The sequence below is a fragment of the Manis pentadactyla genome, chromosome 2, assembly GCF_030020395.1.
Source record: "Manis pentadactyla isolate mManPen7 chromosome 2, mManPen7.hap1, whole genome shotgun sequence".
Classification (NCBI taxonomy): Eukaryota; Metazoa; Chordata; class Mammalia; order Pholidota; family Manidae; genus Manis; species Manis pentadactyla.
This window is the reverse complement of record NC_080020.1, coordinates 173,437,068-173,458,964: the sequence shown is the minus strand read 5'-3', so window position 1 is coordinate 173,458,964 and position 21,897 is coordinate 173,437,068. Positions and strand designations below refer to the sequence as shown.

The 21,897-nt window shown below is 50.0% G+C and overlaps 1 protein-coding gene across 5 annotated transcripts in view; it reads left to right on the top strand.

Moving 5' to 3' along the window:
• Window positions 1-21,897, top strand: part of TET3 (tet methylcytosine dioxygenase 3) — a 98,215-nt gene that overhangs the window by 8,239 nt on the left and 68,079 nt on the right. For 2 of the 5 annotated variants that reach the window (XM_036930578.2, XM_057497085.1), the window contains one exon: window positions 8,651-8,707. In XM_036930578.2, coding sequence (XP_036786473.2) covers window positions 8,651-8,707 — 57 coding nt within the window. Of the gene's footprint in view, window positions 1-7,245; window positions 7,505-8,137; window positions 8,338-8,650; window positions 8,708-21,897 lie in introns of those variants that run through there. The other 3 variants (XM_057497084.1, XM_036930580.2, XM_036930579.2) reach the window with 3 other exon arrangements.

Genomic DNA, 21,897 nt, shown 5'->3' with positions numbered 1-21,897 from the left:
CTGAGCCTTAAGGCACCTGAATGGTTCACAGCCATATTTCCACCTTAACATCAGTGGACCAGGGAGCTTGTTAGAAATGCAGAATCAGGCCCCACCTCAGACCTATTGAATCAAAATCTGAGCTTTAACCCGATTCCCAGGTGATTTGTATGTCTGCGAGAGTTCGAGGTCTACAGTACTTCTGTGACTGGTAGAAGGGGTTGGGGCATGGAGAAGGGGACAGAAATAAGTCTCGATGTACAAGTAATGAACTCCAGTTGTCAACAAGGGTAAGGAAGATGACCCAGCCCACTCCGTTTCTTTACCCAGTAGGCCAGGGAGATGAGAACCTCTTAAGACTTGCTCCAGGTTTATTCTTGTTCTTCTGGAGTCTACTTCCTTCCAGTCTAGGTAGTTATCAATCAGACCCTTTAAGAACTGTGTGAGGGTTCTGAGACTAGTCAGGAAAGAGCTCTCAGAAGATGTTTGCTGTTCAGTGGCCTGACTCTGGAGTTGGTGTCTCGTGAGAGAGGGGTAGCTGGTAGTGGTTGTGAAGAGGAGGGGTGTGTCCATAGAATCTTGGCTCTCATGGAAGGGTCTGGATGCTTATGGAGCAGAAAGCATGTGTGCCTTCTCATGAGATGTAGGTAGGGAATAGGCATGTCAGATCTGTGTGTGTGGAGAGATGGGGTCATGGTGATGATGGTGGTAAGGGGGGTGTTAAGTTGAAAGGTAGAACAAATGAAAGAGATTGAGGCAGTCTGGAACAATGGGTCCCAGCCAAACTTGATGGAATTTAATCAGGGTAAATCCAAAGTTTGGTACTTGTTTTAAAAAAGGAAAATAAATGCATAAGTAAGGAACCCTGGCTTCCTAGCAGGCAAGTAGGAATGCTGAAACTCCAGAAGGGATATTGACAGCCTATCTGGAAAAGATCTGTCAGAGTGGTCACATGCAGGACAATTGAAGGAAACAGGGCAATTCAGCTTGGAAACAACACAGGCTAAGTCAGGTCTGTGTGGCAGAGGGAGTCAATGCCTCTGAGTAGAGGAGTGTTCAGAACTTTGATTAGTGGGCGGAAGTTATGAGCAGATAGATGGAACCTGTGTTAGCAAAAATAATTGTCTAACATTGACAGTTGTTCCAAGTCTGAAGAGCCAGCACTGAGGGGTGGCATGTCCCCTGTGTCTGCGTGTGTGGGTAGAGGCCAGTGCTGACTGGCAGTGTAGTAATGAGGATGCCCCTCTCAAGTGGGAGCTTCCATACAGTGTCTAATACTGTGAAGAGTGTAGTAGCAAGTCTATCTCAAAGTCTATTTCATATTCCTTAGACAACTACCTTGCAGAAGAAACATTTCTCTTAGGTGGTATAGTTTTTAGTCATGTTCTAGACAATCTTATACCTAGACTTAATCTCAGACCTAGGTTAGAGCAGAGTCTGTAAACTTTCTAAAAATTTCTGCCAAATGGTGTGTGAATGTTCAGGGATGTGTTTTCTCAGGGGAGAGGGCTCATAGTTTTCAGCAGATTGTCAAGAGTACTCATGACCTCCCCAGACTTAAGAAGCAGGCTCTATCTGAGCTGTCCGCTATGGTAGTCATTAGCCACACGTGGCTATTTCAATTTCAGTTCATTAAAATTAAATTCAGTAAGTCAGTTGCGCTAGCTGCCTGTCAAGTGTTTGACAGCCACATGTAGCTAGTGGCTTGTGTGTTGGACAACGCAGATAGAGAACATTTCCATCACCTTGGCAAGTGCTTTTGAACATGGAGCTTTCCTGTATGGTCACTACCCCTCACTGACACCTGTCTCTGGGTTGGAAATAGCTGTCTTGGATGGCTGCTCTCAGGATATTTTGGGTTAGGAGGCCTGTCCCCACCCTGAGGAAAAGGGGAGGGATGTGGACAGGGACAGAGCTTTCCTGGATCCTAACCCACTAAAGCATGTTGCTTCTCCTTGGGGGCATGGACCAGGTGGTAATTATCTGCTAAGGGAAAGAATGTCAACTAGGAATGGGGCCTGGCTCCCCACCCAAATACTCTCTCTGGAGCTCCCTAGGGTGAAGTGGCTTCTCCCATCCACAGTTTTGACCAGCTGCCCTGGTGAACTTTGTCCATGTTTACTTCTCACCCCAAACTTACTTCTGCATGGACCTGCCCCGAGTCCATCACTGACTCCTTGCCTTGGGACTCTCATTCTGGAGAAGACAGTGTGGTGACTGCATGTTGGAAGACCAATTTAGTGTGTCAGGAGTTGTTACTAGTTTCCACTCCCCTCCCCATCACTTCTGTACAGCTCCCTTGTGGATTGAAGGTAGGATGCTCAGGAATAGAGAGGAGGTGCTGCAAAGGAAGGGAACCCCTTCATTCTCCTTGAGGCCTGCTGCAGCCAACTGGCTGTTTCTGGCAAAGCCCTTTAGGGTTGTGGCCAGCCTCTGCCCCAGTGTGTCTGAGCACAATGGAGGCTGTGGGTGTACCTGGAATGGACACACCCTTCTCAGCCCTGTCTCCTGTCCTTTGCATAAGAAATCTAGTAGCCTGGGTTTTTGTTAGTCACTGAGGGAGGGGAAAAATCAAGTGGGGAATCCAGTGTGGGGTGACTGGCTGACCTTCAGGCTGCCACAGGTCTGGGGGTTGCTTGCTTGCTTCAGGTTACACAAGATGTGTTCCTGCACTGCTGGCTCTGACCTGTGCAAGTTCCGACTCAGATGTGCCCCACCTCCTTACACCCAGCCAGGGCGTTTATGGGCAGAATAATACACCTCCTACTGCTGGTAGAGCAGTAATTCTGGATTTCCTGAATGGAAAGGGAGTTGCATTGGATAGTGTCATTTAGGTGCATTTGCCAGACTGCATGTGTCCCACAGCCCCACCACCCCCGCCACTCTCCCCCAACCGTCCCCGATCAAGTAAGGCCAGAGGAATCCAAAACAACATGGTACTAGACTGGAGACTGTTTCACTTCTGAGCCGTTCTGTGGGAAGGACACCGACTCTCTCTTGCTTCCCTTTTTTTCTTCTGTCTTACTTTTTATTGATTACTCTACCCTTCAGGGGTAAGCTCTGGGTGCCCCAGTTTCCTCACTGATGCTGGGAATGACCCTGGAGCCCTAGGAGAGAGGGATGGCAGACTCACTGTGAGTCTAGGTCCTGTCTGGATTGTGTCATGGTACAGAATGGGGAGCTGCGGGGGTGGTGCGTTGGGAGCCAGCAGGAGAAGAGCTGGTACTAGGAGAACAGGGAAGGGACACCTTACCAGAATGTTTCCTGGTCCCTGGACCTACGGTGTTCCCTGTGCAGGGCAAGGCAGCTCCCCTCTCTGGAGCTGGCTTCAGTTTCCGGAGGCAGGATGTCATCTGCTTTGACTTGTAGACCCGAAAGTTGCCTTCCCAGCCTCATTCAACAGATCTCGCCTGGGACTGGCTGTGTGCAAGATGCTGCGCTGAGCCTCAGCTGCTGGTAAAGGGGAGGCAGCATTTACTCTGTCCTTAATGAGCTCACAGTCTGGGGAGGGAGAAAAACATGGAAACAAATAATTACACTACAGTCTGTTAGGGCCATGAGGGAGGACGCCTTGAGGGCAGAGACCAGCCTTCATCACCTTTGGACCCAGGGGGAAGGGAAGAGACATAATTTGAGAGTCTCAGGGTAGTGACATGTGAAGGATGAGGGGGTCTTTCAGGAGGGAGGCATCTTCCCTGAGCCTGAGGTGTGTAGAGATGCTACTCAAATGCTCATGGCTGGTGGCAGGGGTGTGGAAGTATGCAGATAGCCTGCAAGGTGCCACCTGAGGCTCTTTCGGATCTTCAAGGTGGAAGATAAGGCACTTTGTGTTAATTCCTGTTGGAATCCTTTCTCAGGCACTGCCCCCAGGTTTCTAAACCACTCAGCATTCCTGTCCCACCTTCTCAATGACCTCTTAAGGTCTGTGTTATTTGCTTGGGTCCTGGAATATAATGACATTCTATGGCTGTTGAATTTGGGGTGGGGAGACCCTGACTAAGACTTCCCCCCATCACAGACTAAGACTTTCCCACAAGCATCTAGTAGGGCATGCGGGGTGTGGGTAGAGCTGCTGCCTGCCCGCCCGGGAGGTCGGGGCGTGTTCTGTTTGTGGGTATGGAGGCTTGCAGGCAGAGCTGTTGGCTGGCTCTGTTTTCCCTTGGACATTCTGGGTACAGTCTGATTCTGTTACGTCTCCAAGGAGGAGCACCTTATCTCATCCCCCTCTTCATCCTCCTCCGCTTCCTCCTCCCCGTGATTGTTGTTGACACAGACTTCCGCTGCCAAAGCTAATTGTGAGGCCTGATCAGTGAATGAAGGCAAAGGCAGTTCCCATGACAACCACAAAGAGTCTGAAATATAGGGGATGATGTGAGTGATGGGCTGCAATTACTTGGGTGGGAATTGATGCGTGGACACCAGGGACTTCAAACATAGGCTCTGAAGGTGGAGGGGGTGTTGGGTTTTGTTGGCAGGATCCTTTGTGCGTTGGAGAGGGAATGGAAGGAGGTCACAGACTTACCTCATAGCTGACTCCGAGTGCCTTCAGGGTGCGGAATGTTGGGTAAAACTCCTCAGAGGCTTTTGGAAAGGCATGATTCCAGCCATTCAGGTTGGAGAGGCAGGACACCTAGAGAGACAGAACAGTGTCAGATGAGAAACACTAGAAGTGCTGTCAGGTGGCAGAGGACGGGGGAACCCTAGAAGGCTTCCTGGAGGAAGTAGGTTGAACCCACTTTGAGCTTTGGAGTAAAATTCTGTGGGGAGTAACCTCATTCAGCACACTGCCATGGCCAGGGAGGAGGAAAAGTCTGTCTGCCCTCTGCCAGCCCTGGAAGAGGTAGGTCGATATGAAAATCATAGAACTTCACAGAGCAGCCTCAGCTGTATGGCTACAGTGAGGGGATGGTGAGAGCCCTGCTCAGTCATTTTCTAGCTGTGTCATCTTGGACAAGGTGCTTAACCTCTCTATACGCTGATTTCTCCACCTACAGAATGGGCATGAATAATTCCTGTCTCATTGGTTTGTTTTCAGGGTTAAATAAGAGATGGTATGTTGTGCTCCCAGTATGGGGCCTGCGTGGAGTTGGTGCGTGGTTGATGTTCCTGTAAATCCCCCTGAATCTATGTTTGTGTCTCTATCCCCTAGTCGTCGTATGTCTGTGTGGGCTCTGACCTGTGGGTATCCATGCTTCTGAGGTTCTTGGTGTTAGGCTGGTTTATGTGTTCTGAGAGTGAGTGAACCCATCCACCTGTCCCTGGTGGGGAGGGCTGTGGCCCTGTTCCTCCTGCTGGGAGTGCAGTGGAACTAGGGGTCATGAAGGAAGGTGGAGAGAGACCCTTGGCCCCCATGCAGAGGGGTTCCCAAGTACCTCTGGGTCAATCACTGAGGGACCCCAGATGTAGAGAGGGGGCAGGTAGAGACTGGTGTGGGGCAGGTGTGGGTGTGGAGATCCTTTGCTGGAGGCAGAACTGCCCAGCATGCACTTCGGTGACCCTTGGAGTCCTGGCATGCCAGTTGCATTGGAAAAGGACGGGAGGCTAGCATGGACTGCCTTGGGGTCCACAGGTTCTTCCAGGGTATCCAAAGGCTGCTGGGGGGTGGGTCTGGCCCTGTGGTTGGAATAGGACAGAGTTCATATTGGGGTGGGTCAAGCAGAGAGGCAGGATGGCTCCTGCTGGCTGAAGAAGGCTGGGACTCAACTACAGTTCAGTTATTGACAGGTCCTCCCTTCCCAGGAGAGGTGTCCCTCTGAGCCTTGGGGACCTGAGAGAAGGCTGACCTGGAGAGTGGCCTCCATATCTCAGTACCCAACCCCCTGCCTCTCCACCTTCCTTGTGTACAAACTCAGCTCAGCACATTCCAGCTCTGTGCAGAGCCTAGTAAAGTGGGGAAGACAGGGCCCCCGCCCACGTGGGGAAGTCCGCCGTATAAATAAATAACTACACTTGGTTGTGACTGGTGCTCTAGGAGAGGCCCTGCACTGCTCTGTGAGGCCCCAGGAGGAGTGGGTGATGCTCACGGGTGCTAGATGAGCTGGGAAAGTGGCAGAGGGAGGTAACATTTGGATTAAGTCATGTGCCAGGCAGGAGAGGAGGAGAACCTAGGCAAGGAGCAGCATCTCCTCTCCAAAGCATGAAAATGTTAGTATTCTCAGACCCAGAGCTTAAAAGGAAGAGGTTAGGTTTAAGTGCCCCCGCCCTCTTTCCATTTACCTGGGGTTGGCAAAGAGGGGTTAGAGAGCTGGAATGAGAATGGCCTAGACTGGAATTCTAGCCCCCCACTCACCAGCTGCGTGTAGATTGGCAAGTAACTGAACATCTCTGTCTGTTTCCCCATAAGAGACAGGGTTGTGTGTGGAGTAAGTCAAGTGTGTTGCTCCTCTAGCGCTGTTGGTACAGGGCCTGGTCTGTAGCAGAGGCTTGATAAACTGGCAGGCACTGAGGCAACAGTATTAATGGTTACTGTCCAGGCAGTGCTGGCTGCTCTCATAGCAGCAGACTGTGAGTGGGGTGGGTGCATGGGACAGCGGTTTGCGGGACCAGGATAAAGGTGGGGCTTCACTTGGCCAGGCCAGTGTAGGAGCTAAGGGGTGCAGAAGGTTCCCTATGTTGAGCTGTGGCTCAGGACACTGCTCCTTGTCCTGCCTTGTCACCTGTCCTGGGAAGGAGCCCAGCAGAGCTGTCCCTGTCCCCAGGGATAAGGTGGGTGTGGGCCCTGGTGCCTCCTAGAGTCGCCTCACTGGAGGCCAGCTTCCTTGTTTCTGCTCAGGTAGCTCATTGAGAGTACCCCCATGGGGCCCCAGGGAGGGGGCAGCCACTGGGCATCTGTGGTGCAGCGGGTAGAGACACTGAAACTGGGGTTCTCACCAGCCTAACTAGTCCTAGAGGCACTTCTCTCTGGCCTCAGCTTCTCCATCTGTGAGCTGAGGAGTAGCACACAGTGCCCTCTCCCAGAACGTAAGAGTGATGGTGACTAGCAGCACTACAGTGTGGCAGGCACTATGCCCCTTTTCTTCACAGGATCCTCACAATGTGTGTGAGGTAGCTGCTCTTCGTAGTTCTATTTCACTCATGAGCAAAGCCAGGCTTACAGATGTAAGATACCACCCCAAGGTTTGCAGCTGGGGAGTGGAGGAGCCAGATGTGAGTGCCAGTCTGTGGACATCCTCTTCCAGGGAGGTGGAAGCTCTGGGGTGCACAGCTGCAGGCAGGGCACAGGGTGGAGCAGGAAGTGCCCAGGAATTAAATGCAGGGGTGGATTGCAGGGCCTTCCTCACCCCATTCTGCTTTTTCTCCTGCCCTGTCTCCAGTCTCCTGCTTGTGCAGCCATCAGAGGCTCAGTCTGGGAACCAGAGGCCAGAGCTCTGGGAGTCTGGGCCACCTCTCCTCAGCCTTTCTGGGGATGGACAGCCCTGATCCCTGGGGGGGTGGGGGCCGCCTCCTGTGGCCTTTCTGAGAGAAGAGGAAACGTCGTGGAGTGGTGGTGATGGGGGAGGCTGTCTGGATGGCGGGGTATGTTCAGGTAAGAGGATGACTGATCCTAAGGTGTGGGTGGGTACCGGGAGCGCAAGGCTGACTTGGCGAGGGGTTGAGCCACAGGCTGCGTGGGCTTCAAGAAAAGGTCTGTTTTCTGAGGTGGGCACTGGAGGGAGGAAAGAGTAGGACTGCGTAATGGTTAAGGGTCTGGTCTTCAGAGCCAGACAGACCTGGCTTAGAGTCCCAGAGCTGCTGTTTCCTAGCTCCTGTCACCTTGGGTAAGTTAATCCACTTGACTTGCCTTGTTGCTTCATCTACAGAATGGGGTGAAGGTTCATATTGCCAAAGCTTTTTTTCTTGGAAGATTGCAGAGGCTATTGCTCCGGGTGCAGTTACCACAGCACCTGGCTCGGTCCTAACTGCTGCTGGGTGGTCCTGGTTAGAGAGTGGTGCAGGCAGCAGGAGTGGGCTCGACCCCAGGCGCGGTCTGGCGTTCTTGACCCTGGACATGCAGAGGATGTCTCTGGGTATAACCCTCGGGTCCTCCTCACGGGAGGAGGCTGGGTGCCCCGGGATCCCCGGCCTGTCAGGGAGCGGCGGCAGGCCTGGGCCGCCGCCAGCGCGGCTCCGCGGCACCCCCGGCGGCGCCCCCGCCTCCCCGCTGGGCAGGTCCAGCCCCCGGTGGCCCTGCCCCCGCCCGGCAGGCCACGGGGATTGGCTGGCGAGCGCACCGCCCCCTGCACACCAGCCTTGCCGGCGGCGGGGAGGGGAGCCAAGCCGGCAGCTGGCCGCCGCCTCCTCTGCAGTGCCTCCCTCCGTGCGCTCCGGCGGGGATAATGGGAGGCCCGCCGGCCGATGCACCAGAGGAGGCCGGCGGAGGTAGAGCGGGCAGGGCGGGGAGGGACGCGGCCAGACAGGACACAGGAGGAGGGGCAGTGTTCTCCTGGATCTTGGGAGGGCGGAAAAAGGAGACATGAAAACAAAAACACACTGGAAGGCGACTGAGCCCATCCGCCGCAAGTCTGGGCTGCATCTGGAGGCAGGAAGATGGTCCCTGCTATCCTTTCTTTCCGAGGCCCCCCCTCCCGTTCTCCCCCTCTCCCTGCAGTGGTGCCGGGGGTGCAGCAGAAGGACTTTGCTTCTTTCCTGGTGTCAGCCTCGCTCATCAGTCTCTCTCTGGCTTCTTTTGCAGGTGGAAATAAAGGCTGGTGAAGTAGCCCGGCAGTGGGGACAAGGGGCTGCTGTCAAGGTACCGTGTGTGTGTGTGTGTGTGTGTGTGTGAGTGAGTGAGTGAGTGTGAGTGATGGGGGTGATGGGTTTGACCGGGTTGGATAAAAATAAAGGGTCTCCTCCGGTGATCCCTTAATCTCCCACTGTGTGTGTAGCGGCAGCTGAGAGGGGCGGGGGGGTGTGGGCCACCAATGAATTCTCAGGCCTGTGCGGGTTTTGTTTGGATTCCGTTTGCTTTCTCAGCTGGATGGTCTGGGTGCAGTTGGGATTGGGTTTGTTGGACTGTTATTTTTTTAAGACATGCAACCCTCTCCCCACCCTTGCCTCTGGAAATCTCTCGAGAATGTCCCTGGCACTGTTGGTTTGCATCCAGTCTGCAGAAATCCCCGGTGTGGGGGCTGAGGGGGGGTTGTAAGGGGAAGGGGGAATCGCGCTTCTGAGTCTGAAGCTGATAGGGTGTCATTAGTCATGCTGTTGTCACCATGGAGATGGCTGGAGAGGAGAGGAGGTGGTGGGGGTGAGGATATTTTGGGTAGGGTGGGGGCTGATGCAACATCATGACTGGGACTCCGGGGGTGGCTGCTGTTACTTTGTGCAGCTTGGTGTCTGGGGGAGTGGGAAGGGGTTGTTACCTGGTGGGTGGGAAGTGGAGAAGGGGGCACTGGGCTTCTCCATGTGGTTGTCTGAGGCACTGGGGTATTTGGGGCAAGGCAGGGCAGAGTGGTGGGGTTTCAACCATTACTGGGAAACCCAGATGTTCCTCCCGGTTGGCAAGGACCAGGAGTGTAGGTTTCCTTGGCCTTTGCCCCTGTTGCCAGGGCTGGGGACCCGCCTTGAGTTTGGGATTACTCAGCAGTATCCTGTGCTGGCCACGGTGGAGGAAACAGAGCGGGAGGCAGCTCCATGTGGCTGCCTCTCAAGGCAAGAGCGGAGAGGCAGGGGAAGGAGTGTGGGGACAAGTGGGCAGGGACAGGACAGGATGGGACTTCTCCTAGGAGGGAGGGAGCCTGTTCCTGTCTTTGCCTCAGCCCCACCCTCCCCTGAGGCCCCGGGAGCCTGTGGGGAGCTGGGGGAGTCTGGTTGCTTGGATAGCAGGTGGGTGAGCTGCTCATGTCCCCAGACACCCTTAGACTTTCCTCCCTGGAAATCCTCCTCCTGCTTCCTGGGAAACCTGTGGGAAGCTCTGTGTAGGTGCTGGAAGTGGCACTCACTGTCTGGGGGGCGATGCTGGCAGGGAGGAACTCTGCTTCCCCACGTGGGATGGGGGATCCTGGGGGAGGCTGCAGGGTGGATCCGGAGCCAGGGTGGTTCCCTGGCCTCCTTCCAAGGAACTTGAGGCAAGGAAGTGCTTGGGGGAGGGCAAGAATTTTGCTTCTAGAAGAAGGAGAAGAGCCAGGTGGCATTGGCCCCTGTGGGGAGCTGGGCATGCCTTAGGGAAGCTGGGAGTAGTGGGTGATCACCTGGGGCAGACCGTGGGAGGCCCCTGAGGCAAGCAGAGTGCAGTTGGTGCTGGCAGTGCTGTGGGTGGGGAGGAGAGAGCTGTGAGCTCACACCACACTCTTCCCTGGAGCAGAACCCCTGGGTTCCACCTCCGCTTTCTCCCCTGGCCTCCCCCTGATGACTAGAGGAGCGGTAATCACCCATGTGCTGTTGAGGGCTTTGGGCACAGAGATCATGGAGTGCACCTGTTCTCCCCACACCCTAGGGAAAGCAGGACAAGGGGATGGGAACAGATGGTCTCAGGGAGGGGGCAGCTCCAGCCTTGTCCGCCAGAGCTTCCCTCTCTGCTGGGAGGAAGGACTGCTGGCAGGTTTGTTTACTCCCGTAATCACCCCTCCCACCACCCTGTCTAGCGATGACTTCTCTTCAGCTCTTTCCAAGTGTGTTCTCCATTTCTCCCTGCCTGCATTCTGCTGGCCCTGCAGTCCTGCCAGAAGTGCCTGGCCTCATACCTCAACCCTTGGTTGTTGGGGACATGTGGCAGGGGCTACTTGAAAAACCCAGAGGAAGCTCTACAAACACGGCTTTCCTCCCTGCCCTTCTCAGAGTGGGGCCTGAGCTGACTGCCTTTTTACAACATCGGGGTTGTGTCTCTGCTTGTTTTTATTGTTGAGCTGTCTGAGAACCATAGCTTCCCCGTGGCCTGGCACTGGCACGGCCAGCAGACACTCGGATCTGAGCACCCGTCCCGCTCCCAGTGCTGCCTTGCCCCACATGGAATTTTCTTAGGTGGCTGGGTGGGTGCAGTTGTCCCACATACCCCAGATGAGGCAGTTTTACCAGATCCTCTTCCTCACCAGGTGGTGGTGCAGGAAGGTGTTTCTGGTGTGTGAGCTCATTTTGAGATCAGGCCAAGACTCTGGGACACAAGACTCTGTGTCACAGTCTGTGTTCCCACGAGATGGGCAAGCCTCATGGTGAATGGTGTCCAGCAGCCAGTGAGAATACACTCATCTCCTGGGTGCCCTGGCCTGCTGAAGTTTCAGGAGTGCCCATGATGTAGGGTGTGCATGGTGCCTAGCACAGGCAGAGTTGAGCTTGAAAAGCGCAAGTTGTCATTTTACTGTCTAGTGTGTTGCACATCTACCCATGATATCCCAGGGAACATGCCATAACTCACACTGTTGCCACTGCCTCCTTTTTGACAGCCTGGATAGGTAAGTGCCCAGTGCCAAGAGCACAAGGCCACCCTGCTTTTGGGCTCCCATGCTGCTCCCATTCTCTGCCCTCTGGAATCCTTGACTGACTGAGGATGTCTGGAAGATGTTGTTGGACTGTGCCCAGGATCACTACCTCCTGTCTCTCCTTGGATCACTGCAGAAATGCCCCTGCGTCGAGGATCTGTGATCCTTGACTTTGCATGCACATGGGTGACTCCTCTGAGTTCCTCCTTGCCTGCTCTTCCTACTCCCCAGCACTTTGTGAGGGTCCTTTTTTTTCTGAGGCATGTTTAAAAGTGGTAGTGAACTTGCAGAGATAAGGAAGCAGGTGAGCATGTCAGGCAAGAGGGAAGGGAACCAAGCATGATGATTCAGGAGCTGAGTTTGAGAATAGAGAGAGAGGGCTTCCCCCACGCATCTTAACAACTGGAGCTAGAGCTCCAGAGCTCAGCTCCACCTCCATAGTGATTCCAGCTGGTTTTTGCCTGTGGAGGGAGAGGGAAAGGACTTTGCAAGATAGATGCATGGTGAGCCTAAGGAAGCACCTTTCTGCCCTCATTTGTGCAGGGGCCCTGGAGCTGCCTGCAGGGATGGCTGGCTGTGGCCCTGTGGCTGGGCTCGCTGAGGAGGGACCTGGGGCCTGGGCTTCCTTCTGCTGCAGGTGAATATTCCTGCTTAAATGATTTTTGTGGTCTTGCCAAGTCCCTCCCATACCCATGAGGCTATAACAAATGGTTTGCCTGGGGGGTGGGGGTGGGGGTAGCGAGTGTAGGGAGGGGCTCTGGTTTGGCTCAGCTTTTGGGTCTCCCAGTCCTCTCAAGTCCTCTTTCCCATCCTGACTTCTTGAGCTGTTGGCCTCATTTCCTCTCATGCTTGGGCATCTGGCAGTCAGCTGAGGTCACCTCCCCCTTGTTCCCAGCATGTCTGCAGCTTTGGAGAAGGAGATGGCTTCCTTGTAGTTTAGTTTAAGAAGACTTTGGGCAAATAGGGGACAGGATGGCTTAGAGGAGTAGAATCAGTTGACTGACTTGCTGTCTGGGGCTCTGACCCCAGCTCCATTCACTTTATCTCCTTTGTGTCCTCCCTTTGTCTTCCAACATTTACTGAGCATCTACCATGTTCCAGGTACAGTGATAGTCCTGAAATATAAGAGAAATCATTATTATTTTAACTTTACAATACTACTGGAAACAAGAGACATTAACTAAATTACCTAAAATCAAAACTCTAAGTGGGAAAACCAGAATTGGTGGTTTTTGTTTTTCATTCAGTGAAGGCTTCTAATCTTTTTGTTTGGGCTGTGAACTTGCATGGGGCAAACCAAGCCCTTCACCCCAGCTGTGCCTAGTTCTTTACATTTGCCTTCCTCACTGGCCCGGGGGACTTGAGGGACTTTGAAGGAAAAGTCAACATTTGGACCTTGTTTTCAATAAATAAACATTGCTAGGATCTGGTGATTACAGAATAGGGGAGTGAGGTCAGAAATGGAATAGGTGGGAAGAGAGCTTAGTTTTGAAAGGAAGGTGTTGGCTTTAGATGTGTTGTGTTTGAGATTCAGGTAAAGCTGGATGGAAATACCATGCCTGAGCATTTTACCCTGAACCTGAAATTGCTTTCTACTCACTAGGAGTGTGTGTTCTGAAGCCTTCTTTCTTCAGACGGCCCCCACAGAGACTACTGACTGAGAAGAGGAGGCTGGGAAGGGCAATTGTGCAGTTTCTATTCCACTCTACTCTCAACTCTGCTCCTACTCTGGGTCCTGTCACTAGCTATGGGGGTTGCAGGGGGTGGGTCACTTAATGTCCCTGGACTTCAGTTTCCTCTGTAAAGTTAAGGGGTTGACCTCCAAAGTTATTCTCAAACTAAATGTGGCAAAAAGCCAGTTTTCTTTTTTTTTTCTTAATTTCCAAAATGTTGCAGACTGCGCACAGTCCTGCTTTGTACAGATAGTTCACAGCTTGCCACTACGCATGGTTCACATCAGGAGCTCAGCACCACCCAGACAGGTTGGCAAGCCACTGGCAAGGTGAGTCCAGTGAAAAGGCTCTTAGGTATCATAGCAGGTTCCAGTTGCCATGAGGGCTTCTAAAGGCATGCTCTTGGTTCCAGGGTTTAGTCATGGTGGACTAGTGATGAGCAGATTATGGGCCATACACTCTACAGCATTCCTTTTGAACTTTGCTTCTGGGAGAGCAGAGGGTCTCTGTTTTGACCCCTCCACCCCTTTCTGGACATGATTTCCTCTCCCTTATGTACTGTCCATCTTGGGAACAGAGCTACCGCCTGGAAGAATAGAGATCTTGCTATTCGAGAGATTCTCTTTAAGGACCTCGAAAGGTTTACTTGCATCTCAGCTTCTGTAGATAAGGATGCCTCTCCTTCACCCTTGCATTTCTGCGAGTCTCCGATTCTGGTGGAGAAGTGTCAGAACCTGTTGAGCCCCTGTGTGTGTGCAAGCTGCATCATTTAGAGGAGCAGAACAGTTCAGGGGAAGGCCAGGTCTTCTGTAGATGCAGAGTGGACTTGGGACCTGTGGGACACTAAAGCTCCATTGGCCCAGGCAGGGCACCTTGAATTTTGGGCTTTTCCCATCCTGTGGCTCTCACTGATCTAGAGGTATAGCCCTTTTCCTTTGAGGGCTGATCACAAACTCTTCCCTGGTTTCTGTAAGGACAGATATCCGATGTCTCTGATTGCATTACACGAGTTTGGGCATCTCCTTCCTGTTTTAGCCCACCTTCCCCTGACTATACACTCTCCAGAGTTTTTTTTTTTCCTGCTAAGGATCTTTGGCCTTTTCATTTAAGATGCTAAAGATTAGACAAAAAAATAAAAATACCAATCCCCCTCTACTCCAGCCACCTCATCCCAGAGGAGAGTGGGAAGGGGGCTAAGGTGTAGGTAGCATTGTCTTGTTATGAAAATATTCCTTAAGAGGCAAACATCCCAAGGACAGTAAGATTAGGGTCTGAGCCAATCCTGGTTAACTCTGGCCTGGAACTCTGGGGCCCTTGGTGCTTAAGTAATTGGATTTCTCAACCCCGCCTCCAAGCATTTTCCACGTGTAATCCTAACCTCATGGGCTTTGCTGAGGAAACAAAGACATTGAAAGGGTTTGCAACTTGTCCCTGACAGTGAGCTCCTGAGCTCCCTGCCCTGTTGATTGAGATTTCCTGCTTTGCCTCCTCTGTGGCATCCCCCACTCTTCCCCCAACCCCCTAGCCTTCCCCACCCCAGAAGTCTGCTCTCTTAGCCTGTGGGCCTTGGTTTCCAGTCCTGCTAAACAGATGGAGTTTACAGAAAGAGCTGTTTCCTGCCAGTGCCCCTTCCTATACCTTAGGAAGTTTCCATTTCTGATTCCTTTGGCTACCCTGCAGAAGGTGGAAGAAGTAGAGAGGCAGGGTTCTGGGCTGACAGCCCCACCTGCATCCCCAGACAGACTCCCTCTGCAGCACCTCCTCTCTTGAGTGTGGGCCAAGTCCCCTGGCCCCGGGGCCAAGTCACTTCCCCTCTGGCTGAACAGTTTCAGGCTGGGTACAGAGGGTGCCCCCTGACTGCACCAGGCTCTGCTGGACCAACAATTGGGATCGTTGTTGCCCTACGCCCTGCGCTCTGTGGGCATACAGAAATGGATTTTCAGTGGAGTGCTGGAGGCTGTGCCCCAGAGACACCCCCCCTACTTTTCCTGGCCCTGTGGCTCCTTTTCCCATCTCCCACTGGGATTTCTATCCTGGGACACTCCTCATGGCTCAGCGCATCCCCACTTTTGCCCCTTGTGCTTTGAGCTCATCCCTAAATTCTAGACTAAGCAGAGAGGTCCCCTGAGGACACTGCTTTGTGTGGTGTGGGCCAAGGACTCCTTGTGTCAGAATTATCTAGGAGCTTGTAAAATGCTGCATCTTTGCTGGGCCAAATAGCCATCTTCTGGGGTCAGACCTGGAGGCCCCGTTGTACAGTTACCATGGACCCAGGATGAGGGTGGTGCAGGGCTTTGGAGATTAGTGTTGGAAGCTCTGGGCAGCTGGCTATGTGGCAACCTCTTCCCTGGCCCTGCCACTTGTCCCTGAGCCAGGTCCTAGCTGATGACTGAGCTATAGGCTGACCTCTGTCGCCTTTCTTCCCACTGTTATATCTCCTCAGTTTCCTGTTTTCCAACTGTGGGTTCTCCGTGGTGTCATTTGGACCCTGAGTAGTAGTTAAGACTTAGCTCTGGGGTTGTGTGCTTGGAGTGGTGTATGTCTTGGGGCTGTGTTGGCAAGTGGTCCAAGCGGTCTGAGCACCCGGCCGGGAGCCAGAGCCCTGGGTCCTGTGTTGAATCCCTGGGAGGCCCATCCCCCTCACTTGTCAGAGGCAGCTGCCTCCATGCGGGGGCATTGCTCCCCACTGGGCCCCTACCTGAGGTCTGGGGGAAGTGGGATGTGCAGGAGGTCCTGAGTGGGTGCCAGGGCACTTGAGCCCTAAGCACTCACTTCCACCCCCACAGCCTCCACTAGGACGGGCAGAGGCCATGCTTCAACTTGCCTAGAGAGTTTCCAGGGGCCAGTCCCTCTGGTTCAACTAGTTTAGTGCTCCTTAGTCCCATTGCAGATTAGAATCATCTGGGGAGCTTTTAAAAGAGAAAATATTAATGCCTGGGTCTCAGCCCCAGAGAGTCTGTAATAGGTATGGAGTGGGCTCCGGGTCCCAGCATTTTTCAAAGCTTCCCAGGTGACTCAAAAGTGTACTCAGGGTTGAGAGCCACTGCTCTCTCATCCGGTATGGCTTTCTCTGTGTCTCCCAGAGCCCTGGTTTGCCCTAGAATTTTTTTCTCATCCATTAATAATTTTAGTGATAATTAATACAGAGTCTGGAAAAATTAAAGACAGCGAGACATGTCAGACAAAATACAGGATTGAATGTTCTATTCCATGAAACTGATCTATGAGTTCATATTTATATAAGAATTTAAGAGGGAAACTGTAGCAGGGGACAGAAACTGAGTGTTTTCCTTTCAGTTTTTAAGTTTTTAAAGACTTTATTTAAGTATAGCATGCATGCATCCTGTGTACAGCTTGGTGAGTTTTCACAAAGTAATAAGCACACCTCTATAAGGAGCACCTGGATCCAGAAACAAGTACTTCTCCCCACTCACAATGTCCAGAATTTCTACGGCATTCAGGCAAAGGCAGGTCAAGCTGTGCATAGTGCAGCAAAGTGTGTTGGCTTTGGGCCTGGAGGGTTTCAGCTTTTCCTCCACCAGGAACACCTTTACACTCCTGTGTGGGTGCTCCTGAAGCTGCATGGGTTTCTCAGTGAGAGGCTCCCGCCGCCCCTGGCAGAGGAGTCCTGCAGGCCCGCTCCCCTGTGTTGCCTTGTGCCCCCTCACCTTTAGTTCCTTGTCCTATAGGCTCTTAGGCTTGCCCTTCTCAATCTTGGCTGTATCCAAAAATCTGTATCATTTTTTGTTTTTGTTTTTTAAAGTCTCTTTTGATTATACTACTGTTCTTGGGAAAAATTAGAAAATAGAAATAGAAGGAGAGGAAGTTTCCCATAACCACTGCTAACTGGAGTGCCCCTCCAGACTTGATTATGTGCAGACTATACACTTTGTTGTGCTGTTTATAAAAAATGGATGCATGCTGCATGATAGCCCACTTTACTCTGCATAATAACTAGCTGAAATACTGTTTATTGAGCACTTACCATGTGGAGCACATGGGGCAAAGCGTTCATAGTTCTTTCCCTTAGTTCTTATGACATCTCTGGGGCAGGGGGTGCTAGCCCCACCTTTCCAATAAGGAGACTGAGATTTGGGCTAGTAGTGTGACCACTGACTGATGTTTCTCAAGGGGGTGGAGCTGGAATTAGGCAAGGGAGTCAGTCCCCTGTCTGTAGACTACTGCCTCTCCCCTGGGGCCATCCTTTCATGTTAAACTCTTTGGGCAAATATTGATTGACCAGAGGACATTGTTCTCCTTAGTGATTGTTTTTCCCTTTTCCCTTTAATGTGAATGTCTTTGGTGTTTTACCCATAAGTTTGGTATTGCTGATTGTCCAGGGTCTTCTGTATCTAAGGAAATGCTCTCCTATTCCATTTTATTATGAAGTTTTTTTCCTGTCAGTAATAGATGTTTCATTTTGTCACATCTATTTGCATGGTTTGAAAATGAAATTGTATTTCTCCGTTGCCTATTAATAAGATAACATGTTAATACATTTCTTAACATTGAACTATCCTTGCGTTCATGACTATATCCTACTTGGTAATGGAGTATTTTTTTTTTTTCTAACATGCTGTTTTATTTATTAATGTGGGAGCTTTGTATCTGTATTTGTGAATGAGATTGACTTATAATTTACCTTTTGTGTTTTCATTGTCAGATGTTGACATTAGAGTGATGGTAACTTCATATAATGGATTGTGAAATGTTTATTCTTTGTTAGTATATTTGCTCTGGAACAATTTAAATAATAATTTCATTCCTTAAAGAGTTGAAAAATATATGCTGATGAAATCACCTGAGCCTGGTACCTTTTTTGAAGTATGGTTCTTTGCAGCTTTCTGATATTTTTTTCCTGTGGCTATTCCTGTGGTATAGTTTTTACTTTGTGTTTTCCATGAAAGTGATCTATTTGCAGGTTTACTAGCATAATGTGTATATAGTTATTGCTTGTTCATATCCCTCAGTATCTGTAATTTTTTGTCACTTTCTTAATTTCTAATGTTGTGTGTTTTTTCTCTTCCTCTCTTAGCTTCTCCAGAGTTTTATGTTGTTTAAAAGCACATAGATTTTGTCAGTTGTGCTGTTTTTAAAGCATTAATTTCTGCTGCAGTCTTTATAGTCTTTTCCTCAGATTTATTTGGTATGTGTTTTTTCCATATTCTCAGTTGGATCCTTAAGACAACTCTATTTTATCCACCTTTTCTACCTTCTTATTTGATCACAAACACATTTTAAAATATGACTTTTTCTCAGAGTAAAAAAAAAAATATGACTTTGTCTCTAAATTCTAGTATGGCCTCATTCTCCAAGTTTTCATAGTTTATGTCTGTCTGTTCGAGCTCTTGGGGAGATGCTGATGAAACACCCGATGTGAAAACAGTTCTGAAAGCAGGGTGACTCCCCTTCCTCCCAAGAGGGGCCCTGCGGAGAAGCTCTTCTAGCGACAGCAGCAAGGCTGGACAATACATGTGGTCACCATACAAAGTCATTGCAACATTGTTGACAGTATTCCCTATGCTGTACCTTCATCCCTGTAACTCGTTTATTTTATAATAGGAAGTTTGTACCTCTTTATTCCCTTCACCTATCCCTCCAACTGCCTGGCAACGACCAGTTTGTTCTCTGTATTTATGAGTCTATTTGTTTTGTTTGTTCGTTTGTTTTATTCTTTTAGATTCCACATGTAAATGAAATCATACAATACTTGTCTTTGACTTATTTCACTTAGCTAGCATATTACTCTCTAGGTCCATTCACATTGTTGCTGTTAGCCTTTCAAAGGGCTACAGACTTTTTCATTTTATGGGTTTATTATAATTTAATTGTTTCCTTTTGATGGACATGTGCAGTTCCTATTTCTTGCAATTGTAAGTGATGTAATTTACATATTTGGACATACATTTTTTGGTTATTTGTTCAAGCATTTGTACAGATGGGACTTTGACATTACCAGGTTACCCTCCCAAAAGGTAATTTGATAATATCTATCAAATTTACTGCTCCACCAACACTGAAAAAAGTATCATCAGCCTTCAATTTTTGCCAGCCTGGTAGTCAAAAAAGTTATCTCATATTTCTTTTATTAGTGAACTTGAGAATGTTTTAAATGTTAATCATTTTGCATTTATTCTGTGTATTACCTGTTATACTCACTACCCACTTTTAGATTCTTTTTTATTGATCTATAAAAGTTCTTAATATATTACCAGTATTAACCTCTGTTATATTTTGAAAGGAATTTTTGGCCTCTGGTTTGCCTTTCATTGTGTCTGTCATAATGGAAATTTGATTTTTAGGCAGTCAGAATTCATCAGTATTTCAGTGTCCAACGTTTTACTTTACTCTATAGTTTTACTTTAGGTATTGAGTTCTGTAAGCTGAGATTTATTTTTGTATATGGTTTAAGATAAGGATTGATTTTTTTTTCCCAAGCAGAAAGCCCATTGTCTCCAGTCTATTTATTGAATATTTATAGTCTCCCAAATGGTTGATAATTCTGCCTTATGCCTTCTATGAATACTCATGTATTCATGGGTGTTCTAGGGCCTCTCCTCAGCTCCATTGAATTGTCTGATTTTATGTCAGTATTTCATTGTTTTAATTACTGCAATTTTTATATAACAGTTTGGTTTAAAACACCAACAAAAACAAAAACTCATTTTTTCCACAATATTTTTTTTTGGCTTTTCTTTTGCATTTCCTTTTCCAAATAAGCTTGAACAATTTGTCAAGTTCCATGAAAAATGTTGGGATTTTTAAAATTTGAAATCACATGGAATTTACAGATTATTTGGGGGGAGGATGGACAGCTTTATGATGAGTCTTTCCATCCAGGAAATGAGAAGTCTGTCTCTTTGTTCTGGTCTTTTTGTGTGTCCATCAAAGATTTTAAAGTTTTCTTCTTTTGGCTGTTCCATGTTTCTCACTAAATTTACTCCTAAGATGTTGTGGGTTTTATCATTGCTGCAGTGAATGGGATCTTTTCTGTTACACCTTTTAACCCATTGCTGCATGTACATCAGAAACACTCTGGGTTCTGTCAGCTGCTCTGTTACGCCACCTCTGACTCTGCTGCGCCGTGGAAGCCTCCCCTCCTTCCCTCCGTCCCCAAACCCATTGTCCTTACCTCCTTGGCAGTCCGCTAGTGCCTGGTGTGAGTTCTGAGTGGTGAGGAACTTCTCTTACTCAGTTTTGTTCCCCAGTTGCTGGCATAAAGCCTGGCATGCAGTAAATCCTTTTAATAAATGCTGTGGCATCAAATTGATGAGAGAGAGTGAACTTCACCTTCCCCAAAGGGTGACACTTAATGCAAGGAGCGGAATCTAAAGCAGCTCTGGTTCCCAGCCTGGAGGCTGGGTAACAGAGATGGGTCACCTGCCCTGTCCCCACAGTAAAAAGAAGGTCCTAGGCATTTTCCCACAGGCAGACATCAGTAAGGCATCCTCTGCACTCACACCTCATAATTACCAATAGCCCTCTTGTCATTAATTCTCATTAGTTCTGACTAGTAGGGAGAGTGGCCTTCTTGGTTCCCAAACAAGGTAGCAAAAACACAAACTTACCTGCACCTGCTCTTTGGGGAGGAAGATTGTTGAAGCTGGAAACAGGGTGTAAAGACCGCTGGTGTAATTGGCTCCACATCTGTGTGCTGGCTTTCTCTTCCAGAGTCTGTGATGCCCCCCAGCCCCAAGTATTCCTAGGTGAAGTGCATTCCTATATATGTGCCAATCCTTCCCACTGTATTGGCATTTTAAGCGTTTACTTGTAACTGGGGAATAAAAGGCACTTCTTCTTGATGGAGCTGTCCAGAGCAAGCTGCCCTGCCCCGGGTTGTTCCATAACCTTAGGTCCCCGTCTCTGTGGAGCCAAAAGCTAGGATGGAGAGGGAGCTGTGTGCCTGTCTAGGAAGGCCAGGTGCCTTTTATCCCTTGGGTACAGGACCACAGACTTGGAAATATCAGAATCCCTGGTTCTGTTAAGCAGAGGTCAGATTTCTGCCTCTTTTCCTGTCTTAAAAAGAAGGTGGGGGAGGAGATCAACTTGCAAGAAAGACCAGTTAGGGCAGGCCTGAGTCGCTTCCCAGTCACTGTAATCATCCATCCTTGTGCATTTGGTTCAGTATGTCAGCAGGCTGCGTTTAACTGCAGTGGGGAATGGTTCTTATTTAGTGGGAGTCTGTGCTCATCCTCCTCTTTGATGCTCAGGATAACAAAGGAAACAGAAACACTTTCTCTGACTCCTCTGTTGGTTTATTTAATCCCCTTGGGAAATAGTGGAACTGAGGGTACACCCATAGGTTGAGAGGAAGATGGACGTACCACTCTGGGCTCATATCCATCCGTGTGTACGTCCCTCTCCAGGGCCTCCAGGGGCCATTCAGGGCTTGGGGAAGGTCACCATGGGCCCTGCCTGTGCCATGTCCTTGGGTCCCTTGTGGCAGCCATGGCTGTATCTTGGCCAGCTCTGAAGGAGCCACCTTCTCAGGGTGCAGAGCAGAAACTCTGACAGATGGGCCTCTTGGAACCTGTGGAATTGTTCCAAATGCCTGCTCCAGAGCAGAGGTCTGCTGGCAGGGAGGCTGAGGTTCTGGGCTGCTCTAAGCTTCAGCTCACCTGTTGCTGAAAGCCTTTTCCTACCCCTGCCTTCTCTGCCCACACGTTGCCTTATTAGGGAGCAGAGGCACCGACCACAGCATGTGCATATGGCCAGTGGAAAGAGACTGCTGTCCCCTGCCAACCTGTAAGACCTTCAGCTCACCCAATTTCTGAGCCAGTTGGGACTTTCCCCTTTTTTGTGCTCACCCTCATCCCCATAGGATTATTTAAGGGGTTTCTCAAAGAGTTTGA